We start from the raw sequence: 17,930 nt of genomic DNA on the forward strand, positions 1-17,930 counted from the left end.
TGGCCTCACGCCCGCCCTCCAGTCACATGATGGCCTCAAGCCCGCTCTCCAGCCACTCAATGGCCTCACGCCCGTCTCCCCCCCTCCAGTCACGCAATGGCCTCTGCCCTCCAGTCACACAATAGCCTCGCGACCGCCCTCCAGTCACATGATGGCCTCAAGCCCGCCCTCCAGTCACTCAATGGCCTCCAGCCACTCAATGGCCTCAAGCCCATCTCCCCGCCTCCAGTCGCGCCCGTCTGCCCCCCCCTCCAGTCACGCAATGGCCTCGCACCTGCCCTCCAGTCACGCAATGGCCTCGCACCTGCCCTCCAGTCACACAATGGCCTTGCGCCCGTCTCCCCGCCCTCCAGTCACTCAATGGCCTCCTCGCACCCGCCCTCCAGTCACGAATGGCCTCGCGCCTGCCCTCCAGTCACGCAATGGCCTCGCGCCTGCCCTCCAGTCACATGATGGCCTCAAGCCCATCCTCCAGTCACGCAATGGCCCTGCGCCTGCCCTCCAGTCATGCAATGGCCTCGTGACGGCCCTCCAGTCACATGATGGCCTCAAGCCCGTCCTCCAGCCACTCAATGGCCTGGCACCCACCCTCCAGTCACACGATGGCCTCCAGCCACACACTCACCTCCGGTCACCGCCTGGCTCGGGAACCAAAGCCGGCTCCTCAGCTGGCTGTCAGCGCTGCTCTCCACCAGTCCGTCTTCCTGCACTGTCACGCGCGAGAAGATGGCGAAGATGGCATTCCGAGAGCTCCGGAAGTGACGTTCCTTCATTTGCATACTCACACCCGGCAGCCAATGGCATGGCGAGTGCCTCAGGGCCTCAACTCCTCCTCTTCCGGTCTCAGTCTTCCTCCAGCAGATGACGTTTTGGGGTCTTGGTTCACTGTCTCTGTCGAGCGCCCCCTGTCCTTTGCTGAGCTCTTCCAGGGCGACCAGGGCCCCATCAGTGTCGGCCGAGACTGCAGGGAGGGGGAAAAGAAATGTTACCGCATTCAGGTTCTAGAAGGAGAAGATTGGGAGGAAAAGGGAGGGGTCGCGTAGCTGGGGGAAGGTCTCAGCAACAGCTCATTTGCACATTTGCACGAGGCCCTGGGCTCCAGACCTGGATCGCACGCACACACAGCCAGAAATCTAACTATGTATGGAAAATGGCCCTATATCTTCTGCTTTTTACCAAGCAACATGTTTTCTTATAAGGCAAATTCAGGTTTATAGTAGACTTAAGGGTCCCAGGATAAGAAGCAAAGAATTCAAAGGCTAAGTTCATGAAAGTTAGAGGGGATTCCTAAGGAGAGCTAAAAAGTCTTTTGCATGAGAGGACGTTTTCCCCAAATGGAGAGTAAATTTAAGGAGAACGAATATTTTCAGTTCTTCTATTGTGATCACTTTGCATCCTGGAATAACTTGTTCTGAAAATTACCAAAAAGTTTTTAGTCACTTCTGCCCAAAGAACCCAACAGAGCTTCCATGTGGACAGCAAACGGTACCAAAATTTGCTAAATAGAATTTCGGGGCTTTCTGTTCCCAGGTGCTGGTGCCCCAAAGAAGTCTGACTAGCTCCCTACCAAACCTCCTCACCCGTCTGGACCAGATGCCCGACTACTCCATCTTCCGAGGCTATATCATTGCAAGTACCATCTTCTCTGCATAACCATCTTGTGAAGCAGCCAGGGCCCGGGCAGTGCCCTCACTGGCTGCCCTGTCTTTGCTTTGCAGCAATACAATCTGGCAAGCGCGATCGAGGCTGCAGACGCTTACACTGTGTTTGCTCCAAACAATGAAGCCATCGAGAGTTATATCAGGGAGAAGAAAGCCACGACTCTAGTAAGTATCACCCGCCATCATCAACGTTTTTCTCTTTAAGATTGACTTCTATTTTTAATGGGGTTGTGAGCGTGGGTGTGTGCATGTGTGTGTACATGTAGAGTGTAGACAGAAACTGCACATTGGTTTCCCGGCTGCCCAGACCTGAATATTCACACAGAAACTATATTAATTATAACACTGCTTGGCCAATGGCTCAAGCATATTTCTAGCTAGCTCTTATATCTTAAATTAACCCATTTCTATTACTCTGTGTATTGTCATGTGGCCTTACCAGTCCTCTGGCATCTTGCTTCTTGGGCAGCTCGCTAGCATCTCTCTCCACTCCACCCCTCTTCATCTGTGAGCCCTTAGTTTGATTGTCCCACCTAACTTTATCCTGCCTTGCTATAGGTCAATCAGCTTTATTATTAACCAATGAGAGTAATGCATATTCAAAGTATACAGAAGGATTGTCCCACAACAGAGAAAGAAAGAAACGAAAATATAATTTACCTAGTGTTCATGAAAGTATGTATTCCCTTTTTATGTGAAAAAAAATGTCCTTAACATCTCATTAGGGATATGAAAATATTAATTTGCATATCAAAGAATTATAATTATCTATAATTACAGTCCAAACTAATTATGTAAGTGGAAACCACTTGAGCATTTGCAGATAGATTTTCTCCACAGTGTTATCTTTTAATGTCAGAAAAAATTACCCCTTTGCCACTGCAATTCTGGGTTGTTTTTTTTTTTTTTTTGGTATTTTTAGTCTTTTGAGACATTTTCTATCTGGGTGACAGCGCTGGCTATCCTGGAACTCACTCTGTAGACCAAACTGGCCTCAAAATTGCAGAGAGCATCCCAAGTGCTAGGACTAAAGGTCTGCTCCACTACCTCCCAACAGCACTTTTTTTTATTTCAAAACTCTTTGCATTGATATAATTGATTGCAGTTATTTTGGATAGTGTTTTTGAAAGCATGTTTCTACTTGGGAATATTTTGTTTTAATGGTACTAAAATATTTGAAATAATTTTCATGTTCTTGTCAGTGATATTTTCTATTTTATTTAGAAGTATATAATTTTTATGATATTAATTGCTAAAGCTCTTTTTATGTTCAATTTTTGAAGCTGAAATCTTTGTAATATCAAAGAAATCATTTTCAAAATCTACTCACTGCTTGGATCATGCTCGTCTAGGTGCTCTTGGCGGTCCTACCTGGAGATTCACAGCTCGCCTTATTGCCTAATACCTCTGTGCTCTGGTGTCTTGCACACGGACAAGGCACTACTTCTCTTTGTGGCCCCATGGCTCCAGCACAGTGGAGCCGAATCTAGTCCACTGGCTGACTTCTCCTTATGTGTGTGACACAGGAGGAAGACATTCTTCGGTACCACGTGGTCCTGGAGGAGAAGCTCCTGAAGAATGACTTGCACAATGGCATGCACCGAGAGACCATGCTGGGCTTCTCCTACCTCCTCGGCTTCTTTCTCCACAATGATCAGGTACATCTCTTAACAAAAAACAACAACAAAAAAAAACTCAAGAGCAGGTGTCTCAGAGACTCTCAACCCTCATCTCTTCCATACTGGAAGAATACCTCCTGTCCTCCTAAGCCTTATCAACAAGGAAAGGTTGTTTCTGTTGAATCAGAAAGCAGTGGATAAAGGACATGCTCAGTCTCCCATTCACAGGTCATGTGATCAGCCAAGCCCTACCAACTTTGGAGTCCAAACAGTAACAGGCACTCAACCTAACAGAGTATCTTCAGTCTGCAAGATGGAAGGGAGGTTTTGTTTCTCAAAAAAACTTGCAGGGTGTGGCACTGGCTTCAGGAATTCAGGAGTCTAGTTGTAATGGTCTGCTCTGTCCCTTTAAGAGACAAGCCACGCCCACTCCCTCCCTGCCAAGGCAAGCTGATCTTAAGCTTCCATCCTGAATCCCTTCCTTTCCATCTCTCTCTGTCAGCTTCTGTCTCTCCCTTCTCCCCACCTCTCCCCTTCCCCCATCTCTCTCTCTCTGTCTCTGTGTCTCTCTCTCTGCTCTTCTCCCCTTTTCCCTTTTCCCCTTTATAACCCACTAAATAAATATCCAACCTCACTCTGCATGGTGTGATTATCCATATCTCTGTCTCTTGCCAGCCACGTAGCTCCCTGCCCAGAACCAGCCACCTTCGGAGACCTGCGGCGTGGTCTCGTGGTGTGCCCATCCATCTGTCTCTCCTTATGGGACTGGCTGTCCCCTTGAGGTCTCTCTCCCACCACAAGGCTCCCTGCCTGGGACTCACTGCCCCTCATGGCCCACTGCAGCCACTTGGGGAACCGCACGGTCCCTGCCTGAGACTGGTTGCTCTCAGCCTGCCTGCCTGCTGCCACTTTGGGGACCTGCAGCGTTGTCTCATGGCCCGCTACCTGCTGTAACCACTTGGGGATCTGCAGCATTTTTACTTAAACCGTAACACTAGTGATATACATTAAGTTCTGCAGTCAAACAAATGGCCATTAATATCGCATAATCATGGGAATACATCCACCACCACAGTGGCATTCCAATGATCACCTCACACGATACCTACATAGTTAAATGGTTAGCGTTCATAAAAAAGACTTCCTGAAACTAGTTATTATAGTTGTGATATAAAATTCTGCTCCTGTAGTGCAAATGCCACATTTTAAAACTGTATGAAAATTTAACAAGAAATAATATAATTCTAAAATAAATTATCAGAAGAAAAATTTGTTGCCTGGTCCACCAAGTGAGTTTCAGGACAGCCAGGGAAACACAGAGAAACCATCTCAAAAAAAAAAAAATAGAGCCACTGTGGAGCCAGGCATGGAGATTATGGAGACAGTCTTAGTGAAGCTTTCTGTTGCTGTGATAAACGCCATGAGAGAGGGCAAGGCAGGCTCTGGAGCAGAGGCCACAGAGAAGTGCTGCTTACCGGCTAGTTGCTGGCTTGCTCAGTTTGTTTCTTACATACCCACAGACCACCTGCCCAGGGGTAGTACCACCCACAATGGTCTGGGCTCTCCCACATCAATCATCAATCAAGAAAAGACTCTACGTATGTGCCTACAGGCCAATCCTAAAAAGGCATTTTCTTGGTTAAGATTCTTCCAAATGGCACTACCTTACGTCACAGAGGCTAAGGAAGAAGGATCACAAGTTTAAGAGAGTCCTAAGGTGACCCGAGGGTCATGGTTTGAATGAGAATGACCTCCATAGGGTCTTCCATTTGGATGCTTGGTCCTTGATTAATGGAACTGTTTGGGAAGGATTAGAAGGTGTGGCCTTTTTAGAATAGGTATGGCAGCAGGCTTTAAAGTTTCGAAAGTTCAGACCAGACCCAGCTTCTCCCTCCCTCATTCCTTCCCTTCCTCTGTCTCTCTCTCTCTCTCTCTCTCTCTCTCTCTCTCTCTCTCTCTGTCTGTCTCCCCCTCCCTCTCCCTCTCTGTGTCTTTCTCTGTCTCTCTCTCAGCTACTGCCCCAGTGCCATGCCTGTCTGCTCCCCTCCGTGATGAGCGTGGACTAACTCTCCAAAACTGTAAGCCAGCCCTCCATTAAATGCTTCGTTTTATAAGAGTTGCTCTGGCCGGGGTATCTCTTCACTGCAACAGGACGGTAATTAAGACGCTCAGCTACGTAGCAAGGACTTGCCAGAGGGACATGGAGGGCAGCAGGAGAGTGCAAGCACACTGTATTGGAATGAGCATTTAATGGTGCAGTCTTAGAAGCAATAATATTATTTGATCCTTTAACAAGATAAAATCTTTGAAAATTTCTTCACTGATGCCATCATTGAAATAAATAAATTTGTATGTAAACCTTAAAAAAATAATGTAAACATCTAGTTAAATCCAGGTGCAGTGGCACGTGCCTTTAGTCCTAACACTTGGGAAGTAGAGGCACTCAGATCTCTGTGAGTTCGAGGCCAGCCCCGTCTACAAAGTGAGTTCCGGGACAGCCAAGACTGTTATTCAGAGAAATCCTGTTTCAAAAATCCAAAACTAAAATTAAAAAAAAAAAATCCAAAGATTTTTATAAAGAACTCTTTTACTTTCTTCATTGCTTGTAGAATAATCTAATCCCAAACTCTGACTCCATATTCATGTTCAGAGTCTAGCAGATACATTTTCCTTATAAATAAATTTATTTTTTCAGAAATAGCAATGATCTTATTGATAGAAAGCTTTTTTGTTGTTATTTTTAGTCTTTCCTCTCTATTTCGTGAGGTAGAGATGAATATTAATGCTGTTAATGGAGCTCCCGTCAGTGCTGTGTCGTTCATTTTCTATTAGCCCAGAAATCTCCCGATTTGGAGCAGACTTTAACAATAGAAGCATTGCTTCTGCTTTCTCTGTGGCCATGGCAGCAGAGGGAAAATGCTTTCTAATTGAGTAGGTGTGTTTATGTAAAATTTTCAACGAAACCCTTAATTCCCTGCATATATCTCATGGTGGAAACGATTCAGATCCGTTAAGTGCCAAATTAAGTAGGAACACATCAGATGTTCTGCTCTCGGGGTGTTCAAAAATAGCTCAACATCTTGGAGTTCTGGAAGTTTGTGCTGTCGTCACTATTTGAGCCTAAATGAGTTTTCCTCACGGTTTTCTCAGTGTTCGTTGACCTTGAAATGGCAGTGTGGAGCTCAGCCCTCACATACCCCAACATCCAAACAGAGAGCCAGTCATATTCAGTAGCGATTTCAACAGTAAGAATCGTTGATGATGCCATTTGATACTTTTGTGAATTTTAAATCCTTATTGAAGACCGACACATTATGCTCCACGCACTAAGTTTTCTCCCTCGTCCATCCTCATTCTCATTTTTGCCTTCCTAGGAGTTGCTGGAAAATTAGCCGCGAGCTAGAGACACGCGGAAAGGGTGCATTGTGTTCCCTGTGTCTTGGTTAGGGGAGACGCCCATGCCTGTGGACCACACAGCACAGGCGAGCGTGTCCATAAAGCCAGATTCTCAGCTGGCACAGCCTGGGCTCTTAAGGAGGCCATTTTAAAACAAACATAAACCAGTTAATCTGAGAGATGGGACATGCCCTGGAGATGATGTAGAGCGACATTTTCCTTTACTAAGAGGAATGCTGAGGTTTGGGAAAGCCATTGGCCCAATACCACACAGCTTCATAGGGCCACTTGCAGGACTGTGATTCAGATTCCCCTTTTCCACACCAGCCAAACCGGAATATCTCCCAGACTGTTGTCATATTTATTTTTTATTTTTCGAGACAGGGTTTCTCTGTAGTTTTTGGTTCCTGTCCTGGAACTAGCTCTTGTAGACCAGGCTGGCCTCGAACTCACAGCAATCCACCTGCCTCTGCCTCCTGAGTGCTGGGATTAAAGGCATGCGCCACCACCGCCTGGCCTGTTGTCATATTTTTGAGGGCCCCACTTCCTGTCTTCTGCATCTCCCTGAATACCACCTTAATAAAACCACGTCCGATTCTCTCATTCGCAGCTGTTTGTAAATGACGCTCCAATAAACTACACCAACGTGGCCACAGATAAAGGAGTGATCCACGGTCTGGGGAAAGTTCTGGAAATTCAGAAGAACAGATGTGACGAAAACAACACCACCATTGTGGGAGTAAGTTATATCAAGGGCCAGCGGGGAAAATAATTGGTTACGATTTTTTAAAAATTTTAAATGGGGCCAGGGAGATGTCTCGGTGGGGGAAGGTGCTTGCCACAGAGTCCCCAAGACCCCTATGGTGAGAGGAGCAACGTGAATTCTGCGAGTTGTCCTCCACACATGTATAGTTGCAAACATGCACACAGCTACACATGCGCACACACACACACAAAATGTAATAAAAATCTTTAAATAATAACAGTCTTACTTAAGGGTTTTCTATGAGGTCATCTCAATTTAACTCAAAACCTCCTTCTTCGTTATGACTGGGCCTGTAGCTCAGAAGTAAGTGCTGGCCTCATGTGCATGAGGCCTGGGTTCCATCCTGAGCACTGACGAGGCGTCTGCTTTGTGAGCATCTCTGGCGTACCAACAAAGAATACAAGGCTATAGACGGCAGGGATGAGCCAGACACAGCCCAGAGCTCAGCAGGCTGTCACCTAATGGGACGAGCTATGCCTAGCTTGCCTGGGGAAGGGGAGGTAATGACAGTGTTGAGCAAGATTCTGAAGCCTCAGTTCCCCTGCAGAGGGAAACCATGCCAGGGAGAGGTCAGTGGTTCACCCGAGACAGGTACTGACTAAGGCTGGTGGACCAGAAGATGCATGTGGAAATGAGCCAATTCAGTGCGGGGCGGATGCACAAGGGCAAGCCGGTGGCTGCAGGCTGTGCACAGTGCGGTACCTGTCAGTGATAGGAGCAGCTGCTGGGGTTTATTAGGTATTTAACCCAGCACTCTAAACACTTTACATATGTTAACCCACGTGATCCTCACAGCACCCCCCAAAAACTAAGGACGTTGACTGTCTCCAATCTACAGATGGAAAAGGAGCCACGGGGAGGTTCTGCAAGTGGCAGAGACGGAATTCATATCTAGGCTCCTTGGCCCTAGAAACAATTCACAAAGTGACACTTCACTGTCAGGCAGGAACCAGTAGAGACACAGTGACCTTCTCCCCATCTGGAAGGTGGCACTCAGAAGTTTCTGCCTTTCTGTCTTGTATTCTCTGTATGTGTTATTTTGGTGGTGGGTTCCAGACCTGTAGCCCCCAGCAGCACCATGTTTTGTCAAGGCAGGCTCTGTGTGTGACACATTGTCTCTTCATCTGACCCAGGTCACTAAACAAGGCTTCAGTGCATCAGTCAGTTGGTGCTAGAGAATTCAGATTTAGGTGGGCGATGTCTGTGTTTTAAGAGGCTATTGGATTTGCTGTAGATGAAAGCGGTGTTCAGACATGCAAGACCTGGAGCCAAAGGCCCGTCCCAGAGAACACTGGGGGGGGAGGGGGGGCGAGCAGATGTTCTAAAACCTGCAGCTCCAAACTCTTATTTGCAGCTTCATTATTCACTGAAATTAATAACCTTGACATGACCTCTTTATCTCTATACTTCTTACCAAGGGAATTTGTGTGAAGTGTTCCCAGGAAACAATCTGCCCACTTGGAACAAAACCACTCGTAAGTACAATACTTTTATCTTATTTAAAAAAAAAAAAAAGTCTCCAGAGAAGAGAGAGTCCAAATTGGAAAGCATGTATTTTCTTCTGCCCCCTTCCTTCCCTAGGTTTATTTCTAGCTTTTTATGCACTGTGCATTTTTTTAAGGAAAGGGGTTACTTTGGCTTCCAGGTGGAGGTTCTGGCCCCTGTGGTGAGGAACTCACAGCAGCAGGAGCCTGTGGCGGCTGGGCACACTGCATAGACCGTCCAGAATCGGGGCTGGGGTAGCTTGGGCTCTGCTCACTTGCTTTTTTTTTTTTTTAAATCTTTTTATTACTTTTTATTAATGAAATTTATTCTGTCAGTTCCTTAAGCATATATAAAATACATTCTGATTAAACCCATCCCCAGCCTCTCTTACCCATCAGCCCACACAAGCCAGTCTCTTGCCCACACTCTTTTGTATCATGTCCCACTGAGTTTAACCAGGGCTGTTACTGTCGCCATGGATGTGGAACTGTCCACAGAGCATGATGGGAACGTGTCTCCAGCAAGGAAGACAGAACTGAAGACAATGACACACCCCCTCCCATCCATCAAATAGTTTCCTCGGGAAGAGTAGGGCCCCATGGGCTCCTCCCCCGTCCTTGACGGCTCACAGGCCCAGTCTTGGGCAAGCCCAGAGCCATGAGCTCATGGTTGCAATGGCTGTGTCACGCCTGGAGAATATGCTTTGAGCACGCTTCTCCCATTGGTGTGCGTCTTCATAGCCTTGAATACAGGATTGTGAGGGACTAAGGGAAATTTAATTCATAATGAAAATAGAAAGAGCCCATAAACCACCATGCAATCCAAGAAAGCACGTTTCACTTTCTACATCATTTTATACTAACTGGTTAAGGACAGCAGCAAGCTATTCTATGAGCGATGGCCGTCTCCTTGTCCCGGAGCCAGCCTGATAGGCTCCTCCCACCTGGTTCCCTTTTATAATTGAAGTCACAACTGACCTTCCCAAAGAAACAGGTGTAAACATTAAAAAGGTAGACACGTCTTTAAATTTATTACCAATCTGTTTCTTACAGCTTCTTTTTATATAAAAGCTGTTTCCACTAACAACCATGACAGAGAATGAGTCTCTGTATAATTCATGATAAACAACGAATACCAGGTCTCTCGCTTGGTTTTAATTTGGGAGTATATATTATAAATCTTTATGAGCAAACAGTTCTTTCTTGGAGTTGGCAAACTATAAATCAATAAACAAATTAAAGCTTAAGTTTAATGAATATACGGGGCTGGAAGGATATTATTATCTGGCTTTTTAAAAAAATTCCTCCAAATTTGATTTAGTCTTCTAGAAAAACATTCTTGGCGACCACTGCTTTACAGTATAACTTTGGGCTTTGCCCCCTCCCTAGAATGGACAGCACTGGGGTTCTCTTGTGTTCTTGCTTATGACGTAGCACCAAGAAGCCACAACCCACCCTTTCCAGAACATGTTAGGGAAAAAGGGTCACCCAGTTCCTCACTTAGAGGAATTGGCATGCTCTTTTCCTAACTAAAGGAGTGACTTCACAGGGTGAGACCAGGAAGTGCATCTACACCATTTACTTCAAGGGGAAGAGGTCCGTCTTCCTGGGGTGCCAGCCAAAGTGTGTGAGGACCGTCATCGTGAGTATGCGCGAGCCTTCTGAGTGCCCAGTATCAGTACAGTCATTCGCTCACTAGCTTCCCAGAGTGCTTCAGCGGGGCTCTTCCCCACCTGCTCCTCATCTCCATCACTGCTGTCGTAGTGCCGGTGACAGGAAAATGTGGGAAAACCCGCAACCAGAAAGTGGGTAAAAGGCCAAGCCTCAGCTGGGTTAGGAGGAACCTGGGGTGGAAGGTGAAGGGGCCGGCCCTTTTCTCACCACATGCTTCTGCGATGACACTTAGCGCCATTAATTAGTTAATTAAATGTAACAGGAGACAAAGGACATAGCAAGGGCACTCGGTCATGCAGAACATGGAACCCCAATACCCAGGATCTCTGAATGTCACTTTGAAATGTTCTGGAAATTTCCTTATGACTTACTGTCCTGCTTCTTCCCCGGAGGATGAGCCCCCTTCTTCCATGGGCTTATACACTGCAGAGCATGGGACTGGAGAGAGTCTTATGTCTTACTGCACTTAATAATAAAGGCAGAGAAGGCAAACAGACCTCCAGTGGGACTTCCCTGACCCACAAGAGACTCTCGGAGAATGCCAAAGCATCCACTCTTTCTGTAGATGAAGCACCATCCAGCAGAAGGGTCCCTGGTTTAGAGGTGCTGAAGGCTTGTTGGGTCCTCCCACCCCTCCAGGCTCACCTGTGTTAGTCTTTGTTGCTTGGAGCCCCAGCCTATAACCCCAGGCTCAGGAAGTAGAAGATGTTCAGCTCTCCTGGGTAGCACCAGCTAAAAGAGGCCCTGTCACAACAACAACAACAGTAATAAACTTTTAATGTGGCCCAAACTGGCTTCACACTGGCCACCCTCCTAAGTCCTAGGATGACAGGCATGCACCACCAGCCTGGTCCCTTTGGTTTGTTCTTCCTGCTTCCCCTCCTGGGCATTCTCCATTTTCATCTCATGACTTTTGATTTTCCCCTTCCCTGCCTGCGGGGCTGGCAAGCTACCTAGGACATGGCTGAGCCTCACTCCCTCCTCAGAGGGCTCTGTCCCCTGTCCCTAAGAAACCCTGGAGTCTAGGAAACAGGCGGGCTCACACTCCGGGATCCCAGGAGTCCCCAGAGCAGAAGATAAACCATCCACCACCTCGTCCTTCCCTTTCAGACAAAAGCGTGCTGTGCCGGCTTCTTTGGCCCACAATGCCAAGCCTGCCCCAGGAAAGATCAGAATGTGTGCTCTGGGAACGGCTTCTGTCTGGACGGCGTGAACGGCATCGGCACGTGCAGATGTGAGCAGGGCTTCAATGGGACAGCCTGCGAGACCTGTGTAGAGGGCAAGTACGGTGTCCACTGTGACCAAGGTGAGCATCGCCCCTGCCCAGACCCCAACCCCCTCAGTCCTCCAGACTGGACAGCAGCGTGGGGTGGAAGAGCAGCAGCTTCAATACCCTCTGCCCAGCTTCTCCTTGGGCAGCGGCAGTGACCCAGCATTATACTGCAAAGTGTAAGACTCTGTGAGCCAGTTAGAATAGTCTCAGGACTCGGGGAGCTAAGGCAAGAAAATGTCCTGAGTCTGAGACCAGCTTGGGCTACAGTGAGAGTCGCTGATGTTTGTTTGTTTGAAGCCTGTGCTGTTTCATTCATGTACAGCAGTGTTCGAAAACATTTCCCGTCACTGATCTGGATGTATCCACCGACCCCCAATTGTTTGCTGACATTTCCAGCCCAACTCCGTCTCTCAGTTTGCCTGTGTGTGCTAATCACCATGATTAAACTTTCTCCGTGGGCTCGCTCAATAGTTAGTTGGGGGGGGGGGGGGAGAACAGATTTGTCCTAATGACTCATTTAACCCCAAAGGAACGTCACCTGCACTGGGGCTGCTGTACCCATCTCACAAATAAGCATATTAAGGCCAGGAACGTGAATGAGTTTCCCCAAGGTCAGCTGATAAGAAGCTGACCTCAATTCTGGATGCATGCCTTTCTGGACCCCTAAAACCATCGCCTCCGCTGTCGCTGCTTTCACCAGCGACCTAAGTCAGACTCAGCTAATACATAACTGGGTGGCTGAAATCTGGCCATATGTCATTAAGTTAGACTGCTGATTTACCTTCCGGTGCTGTTTGAGAGACTCGCTTCCATTCAGGTAGAACTTCCTAACCTAGAACTGTGGGGGACTCCATGCTGTCCACCAAGACCCAGAGCTGAATGCTTTTGGTGAGCAGTGGCGTTCATAGCTTTCACCAAGTTTGTATTTGTTTGTTCGTTTATTCTTTTACAACCTCCTAAACACATATCTATCATATTCTTTCATCAAGGTTCCCACCATTATCGTCTCTCTTCCCCTGCCCTTCCCACTGAACCCCTCTTCTACCCAAGCCCCCCTCCTATCCTCATATCTTTTTTATGAACCACTGCATCTAATTAGGGTTGACTGTGTGAAACTGGGTCAGGGGTTATTTACTTGAGCAAGGTCAGTGTGCCAGTGGCTACCTTACGCTCCCGCCGTAACCTTTAACTCCCTCAGAAGGAATGGGGCTTTACAAACTCCTTCCATCCCTGGGTGTTGATGGGCCCAGTGTCACGCAGGTCTAGTGCAGGCAGCAGTGGCTGAACCGTGAACTATAACAGTGCCGATCTGAGTTAACGGGCACAGAACAGCCGCATCGTGTCCAGACGACAGTGATCACAGCACTCCTTCCCACCCCCTCTTCCATGCTGTGCCCTGAGCCTGGAGGGCATCTTAGCCGCTTTTCAATGGCTGTGACGAAACGCCATGGTAAAGACAGTTTACACAAGAAAGTGTCTAATCTGGGGGCTCGTGGTTCCAGAGGGTCATGACTGTCATCTGACTTACAAGCGTGAGGCAGAGAGGGAGCTATCTGGGAACAGTATGGGATCTTGGAACCACAAAGACCATCCCCAGTGACTTGCCTCTAACAAGGCCACACCTCCTCCAGCAAGGCCACACCTCCTCCAACAAGGCCCCACTTCCTAAGCCTCCCAAAACAGTTGTACCAACTAGGGACCAAGCATTCAAATATATGAGCCTATGGGAGGCAGTCTTATTCAAACCTCCACAGGTGTGATATAAATGTGCTGATCAGGGCTGAGCACTCAACAGTCACCTGTTCTCAGCACATTAACCAATCGTGAGCCTCTGCATTAACCGGTTAACTACTTCCCACTGTAAATAAATAAATGCCTTTCTGATCAGGACCTAGAGAAGCACTAATTCGCGAGCATGCATGTAAATGTTTAGTGGGTTCTTTGACGCTATGTCCATTCAGCGAAACAACATAATAAGTCCCCCCTCTAGACCCATTGTCTTCCCAGCTCCTGAGTTTGACCAGGTTTGCAATACCATGTCTGAGCTTCTCTTGTGGAACAGGCCTAAGATCCAGTAAGAAATGTGCTGGTTTCTCCTTTAACAGTGGACATTATTGCACTAGTGGTCATATCTTGCCTGGAGTGACAAAAACCTACAGAGTTTGGGGAACCTTTGGGGCCTCCGTGACCAACATCTCACAAGGAAGTACCCCACGCCTGACACTGGAGTTTTTGTCTAACACCCATGGCTTTTAGAAGTAGCACTGTCCACTCTCTTTTTTAAATAGTATTTTTAAACTGGCTTACTGGGTACAGAGAAGTGCGCCCCGTAAATGGTAAAGGAAATGTTGACCGTGAGTATGGTCCTGTTTTCTACTTAGCGTGCTCTTGCGTCCACGGGCGGTGTAACCAAGGACCCTCAGGAGACGGCTCCTGCGCCTGTGATGTCGGCTGGCGAGGCGTGCACTGTGACATGGGTAAGAGTGTGTCCTCCGCGCGCTCTGCCCTCTGCCTGCCTCTCGGAAGAAACCTGTGTTCCTTGCTAAAGTAGAAACAGCACCATGTGTGAAATAAGGAAAAGCACAGAAAAGAAACTGAGGTACTGATGCCCAATGCTGGAACCCCCTATTAGTGATACTCTGTGTGACTTAGTGCAGAGCCATAAGTGTGCAGGACCAGACTACATATTTTATAACCTCCTTTCTCACTCCACAAGCACAATGGGCATCTTCCTCTGTGTGGATGCACCGGGATCAGCGCCAATAATACTGCTACTAGAAACCCAATCTTTGTGTGCTTGTTTGCCACAGTGCAGACAAGACCTCCCCCATGACAGACAGGCCAGCCATCTGGCCCTGAGTTGCATCCCCTCCCTAATTGCACTTTCTAAAACTAATCTCCTGCTCATAAGCAGTGTCACAAGGAGCATCTTTTATATGCCTCCACCCACATTTGCCTTGTTAATTCATGCGATCAGCTCTGAGGTGGCTGTCTGACAGGAGCTCGTGTTCTCAGGGAGGGTTTAGCTGCTCATTGCCAAATGGTCCAGTAGCAACATATCACTCTCCCAGCTTTAGGGTCTGATGGAGAACACATCGGCTCCAGTCTCCCATTGCAGTGAGGTTTTCATTGTATTCCGGGGGACAGTGATGAGAGGCAAGGAATGGCCTCAAAGAGACAGAGATCTGATAATGTTTAGAGATCCAAAAGATTGCAGGACGTGAGAACAGAGGCAAAGAGGCAGACTGAATGAGAAGAATGAATGGGGCAGGCAAGAGCCAGCTCAGTAAAAGTTAGATACATTGGCTTCCCAACTCAAGCTGTTCGGTAACCACTGAAGAGTTTTAAACATGGCTGCAGTGATATCTTACTTGTATTTAAATCAACCAGGCAGCAGATTAAAGAAAATGACCCCAGAAGCCAGCATCAGAGGCCTTGTTGTCCCTTCTGAGATAGGAACTAGAAAGAAGGTCACAAGTACCCACCAGCCCTGCGAGGGCTCCAGTGACGAGGCTTGTCTGAGGGATTGCCATTGGAAAGCTCCAGGAGAAGGCAGAGCTATAAAAACACCACAGTGGGGAATCTGAAAGATTGCAGGCTAGGGGGACATCCCAGAACAGGCATCAGATGTTGTGGTGCAGAATCAGGATACAGTCTGGAAGAGGGCACATGGGGGGTGGGACCCCATAAGCAGAAAGACATCCCAAGAAAATTACTAGAATAAATGAAATGCTTTCCCCTCTCTTTAAGCTTATCAGAGCGCAGTGCATGGAAAACCAAGCTCATTTAAAAGGACAGGAAAGAGCCTAGAAACTATGGCAACTTTCCAGGAGACAATCCCTGTAATGGTGTAATTCTTAAATAAGGCAGCAGCAGGGCTTTGATGTGGACAGTGCCCCTGGGGGTCAAATGAAGCAGAGACTGGTGGATGCAGGATGCTGAGGATGGTGCCCCTAGGGGTCAAATGGAGCAGAGACTGGTGGATGCAGGATCTGAGGATGGTGCCCTGGGGGTCAAATGGAGCAGAGACTGGTGGATGCAGGATCTGAGGATGGTGCCCTGGGGGTCAAATGGAGCAGAGACTGGTGGATACAGGATGCTGAGGATGGTGCCCCTAGGGGTCAAATGGAGCAGAGACTGGTGGATGCAGGATGCTGAGGATGGTGCCCCTAGGGGTCAAATGGAGCAGAGACTGGTGGATGCAGGATCTGAGGATGGTGCCCTGGGGGTCAAATGGAGCAGAGACTGGTGGATGCAGGATGCTGAGGATGGTGCCCCTAGGGGTCAAATGGAGCAGAGACTGGTGGATGCAGGATCTGAGGATGGTGCCCTGGGGGTCAAATGGAGCAGAGACTGGTGGATGCAGGATCTGAGGATGGTGCCCTGGGGGTCAAATGGAGCAGAGACTGGTGGATGCAGGATGCTGAGGATGGTGCCCCTAGGGGTCAAATGGAGCAGAGACTGGTGGATGCAGGATGCTGAGGATGGTGCCCCTAGGGGTCAAATGGAGCAGAGACTGGTGGATGCAGGATGCTGAGGATGGTGCCCGTAGGGGTCAAATGGAGCAGAGACTGGTGGATGCAGGATCTGAGGATGGTGCCCCTAGGGGTCAAATGGAGCAGAGACTGGTGGATGCAGGATGCTGAGGATGGTGCCCCTAGGGGCCAAATGGAGCAGAGACTGGTGGATGCAGGATCTGAGGATGGTGCCCTGGGGGTCAAATGGAGCAGAGACTGGTGGATGCAGGATGCTGAGGATGGTGCCCCTAGGGGTCAAATGGAGCAGAGACTGGTGGATGCAGGATGCTGAGGATGGTGCCCAGACCATGACTCAGGCAGCAGCATGGACGGTGGTCAACTAGGGAAGAGGACAGCTAGACCACTCAGCCTAGGAGCCACCCTTTCTCTTTCATGTCCGCCCTGCACTAACATCATCTCTGAATATTCTACTATCTGCATCTCTGGAATCTCTCTTCCACCTGCCCCCATCCCCAGAAGCCTTGTGATCCAGCTCTCTGCCTTCCATCCTAGGTCCCATCCCTCTCCTTTCTATCCTCCACATAACTGCAAGAAAGAACTTTCCAGAACATCCATAAAACAGGTAACATTTCTCAGCCCACTACACCCCCAGGACTTCTTGATAACTTGCTTTGGCTTTTCATCACCTACAGAACAAGATTCAGAGTCCATACCAGGAGCATTCAAAGGCCAGGCACCAGCCGGCATCTACCTGGTTAGCAAGTATTAGTGCCTACCCCGGCCAGAATTAGCAACCATCTGAGAGACACCCCATCATAGTGTAAATGAGCTTCAGGTTTGTCTCTGGGCTCCCTGGAGCCAACATGAAAAGTGTTTACACAGTGGCAAGGATTTACATAGTTAAAAGTCAGTTCAAAGAATTCAGTCTTTTCCTACTACTATGGACTAAAGCAAGAATTCACAAACAATTGGTTTTCTTTTTCAGAGATCACAAAAGACAACTGCAATGGGACCTGCCACACCAGTGCCAAGTAGGTGTCCTCTGACCTCTAGGGACAATACAAACTCAGTAGTTCTCACCTCAGGCCCTACCCTGGGGGAAGTGTTTCCCCAAAACCCTTGAACAGAATGTAGGATCCATCTAAGGAAGAAACTGAATGTCTCCAAAGAAACCACCATGAGTTGGCCAGATCCAGCATGTTCCATGAGCGGCCACTGACTTACCTAGCACACTGACAAGAATGCCAGTTGTCACCAGCCCATGCCACAAGGGTTCTTTCAAACAAGAGAGGGCATCACTTGCAGTAAACATTGTCCCAGTCCATGGCCTAATGCTGCTTCCTATGGGCACATAAGCCCAGTAGCTGGGGTTAGAACGGAACCCACAGTCATCCTCGTCACTGCAACTCGTCACATGACCTGGAGCCAATCCTTTACTTCCTCCCCGCCTCAGTGCCTTCCCTCACAAATGGCTCTGATAATCACACTGCCTTTCAGGGGCTGTTGTGTTACCTGTAGACAACATGAAGCCCAAAGCTCAACCAATCACATGGGTAGTGCTTGAAGACAAGTGACCATG

At 48.1% G+C, this 17,930-nt stretch overlaps 1 protein-coding gene across 1 annotated transcript in view; it reads left to right on the forward strand.

The window, feature by feature from the left end:
- The window catches only part of Stab2 (stabilin 2), a 156,203-nt gene that overhangs the window by 93,493 nt on the left and 44,780 nt on the right, over positions 1-17,930 (forward strand). The window contains exons 34-42 of the mRNA XM_041676250.1: positions 1,531-1,629; positions 1,719-1,826; positions 3,188-3,319; positions 7,287-7,415; positions 8,861-8,917; positions 10,476-10,568; positions 11,711-11,906; positions 14,255-14,350; positions 17,337-17,382. Coding sequence (XP_041532184.1) covers positions 1,531-1,629; positions 1,719-1,826; positions 3,188-3,319; positions 7,287-7,415; positions 8,861-8,917; positions 10,476-10,568; positions 11,711-11,906; positions 14,255-14,350; positions 17,337-17,382 — 956 coding nt within the window. The remainder of the gene's footprint in view (positions 1-1,530; positions 1,630-1,718; positions 1,827-3,187; positions 3,320-7,286; positions 7,416-8,860; positions 8,918-10,475; positions 10,569-11,710; positions 11,907-14,254; positions 14,351-17,336; positions 17,383-17,930) is intronic.

This window comes from Microtus oregoni, unplaced genomic scaffold (assembly GCF_018167655.1).
Source record: "Microtus oregoni isolate MIOR12 unplaced genomic scaffold, Mior012 000001F_ref0000356, whole genome shotgun sequence".
Classification (NCBI taxonomy): Eukaryota; Metazoa; Chordata; class Mammalia; order Rodentia; family Cricetidae; genus Microtus; species Microtus oregoni.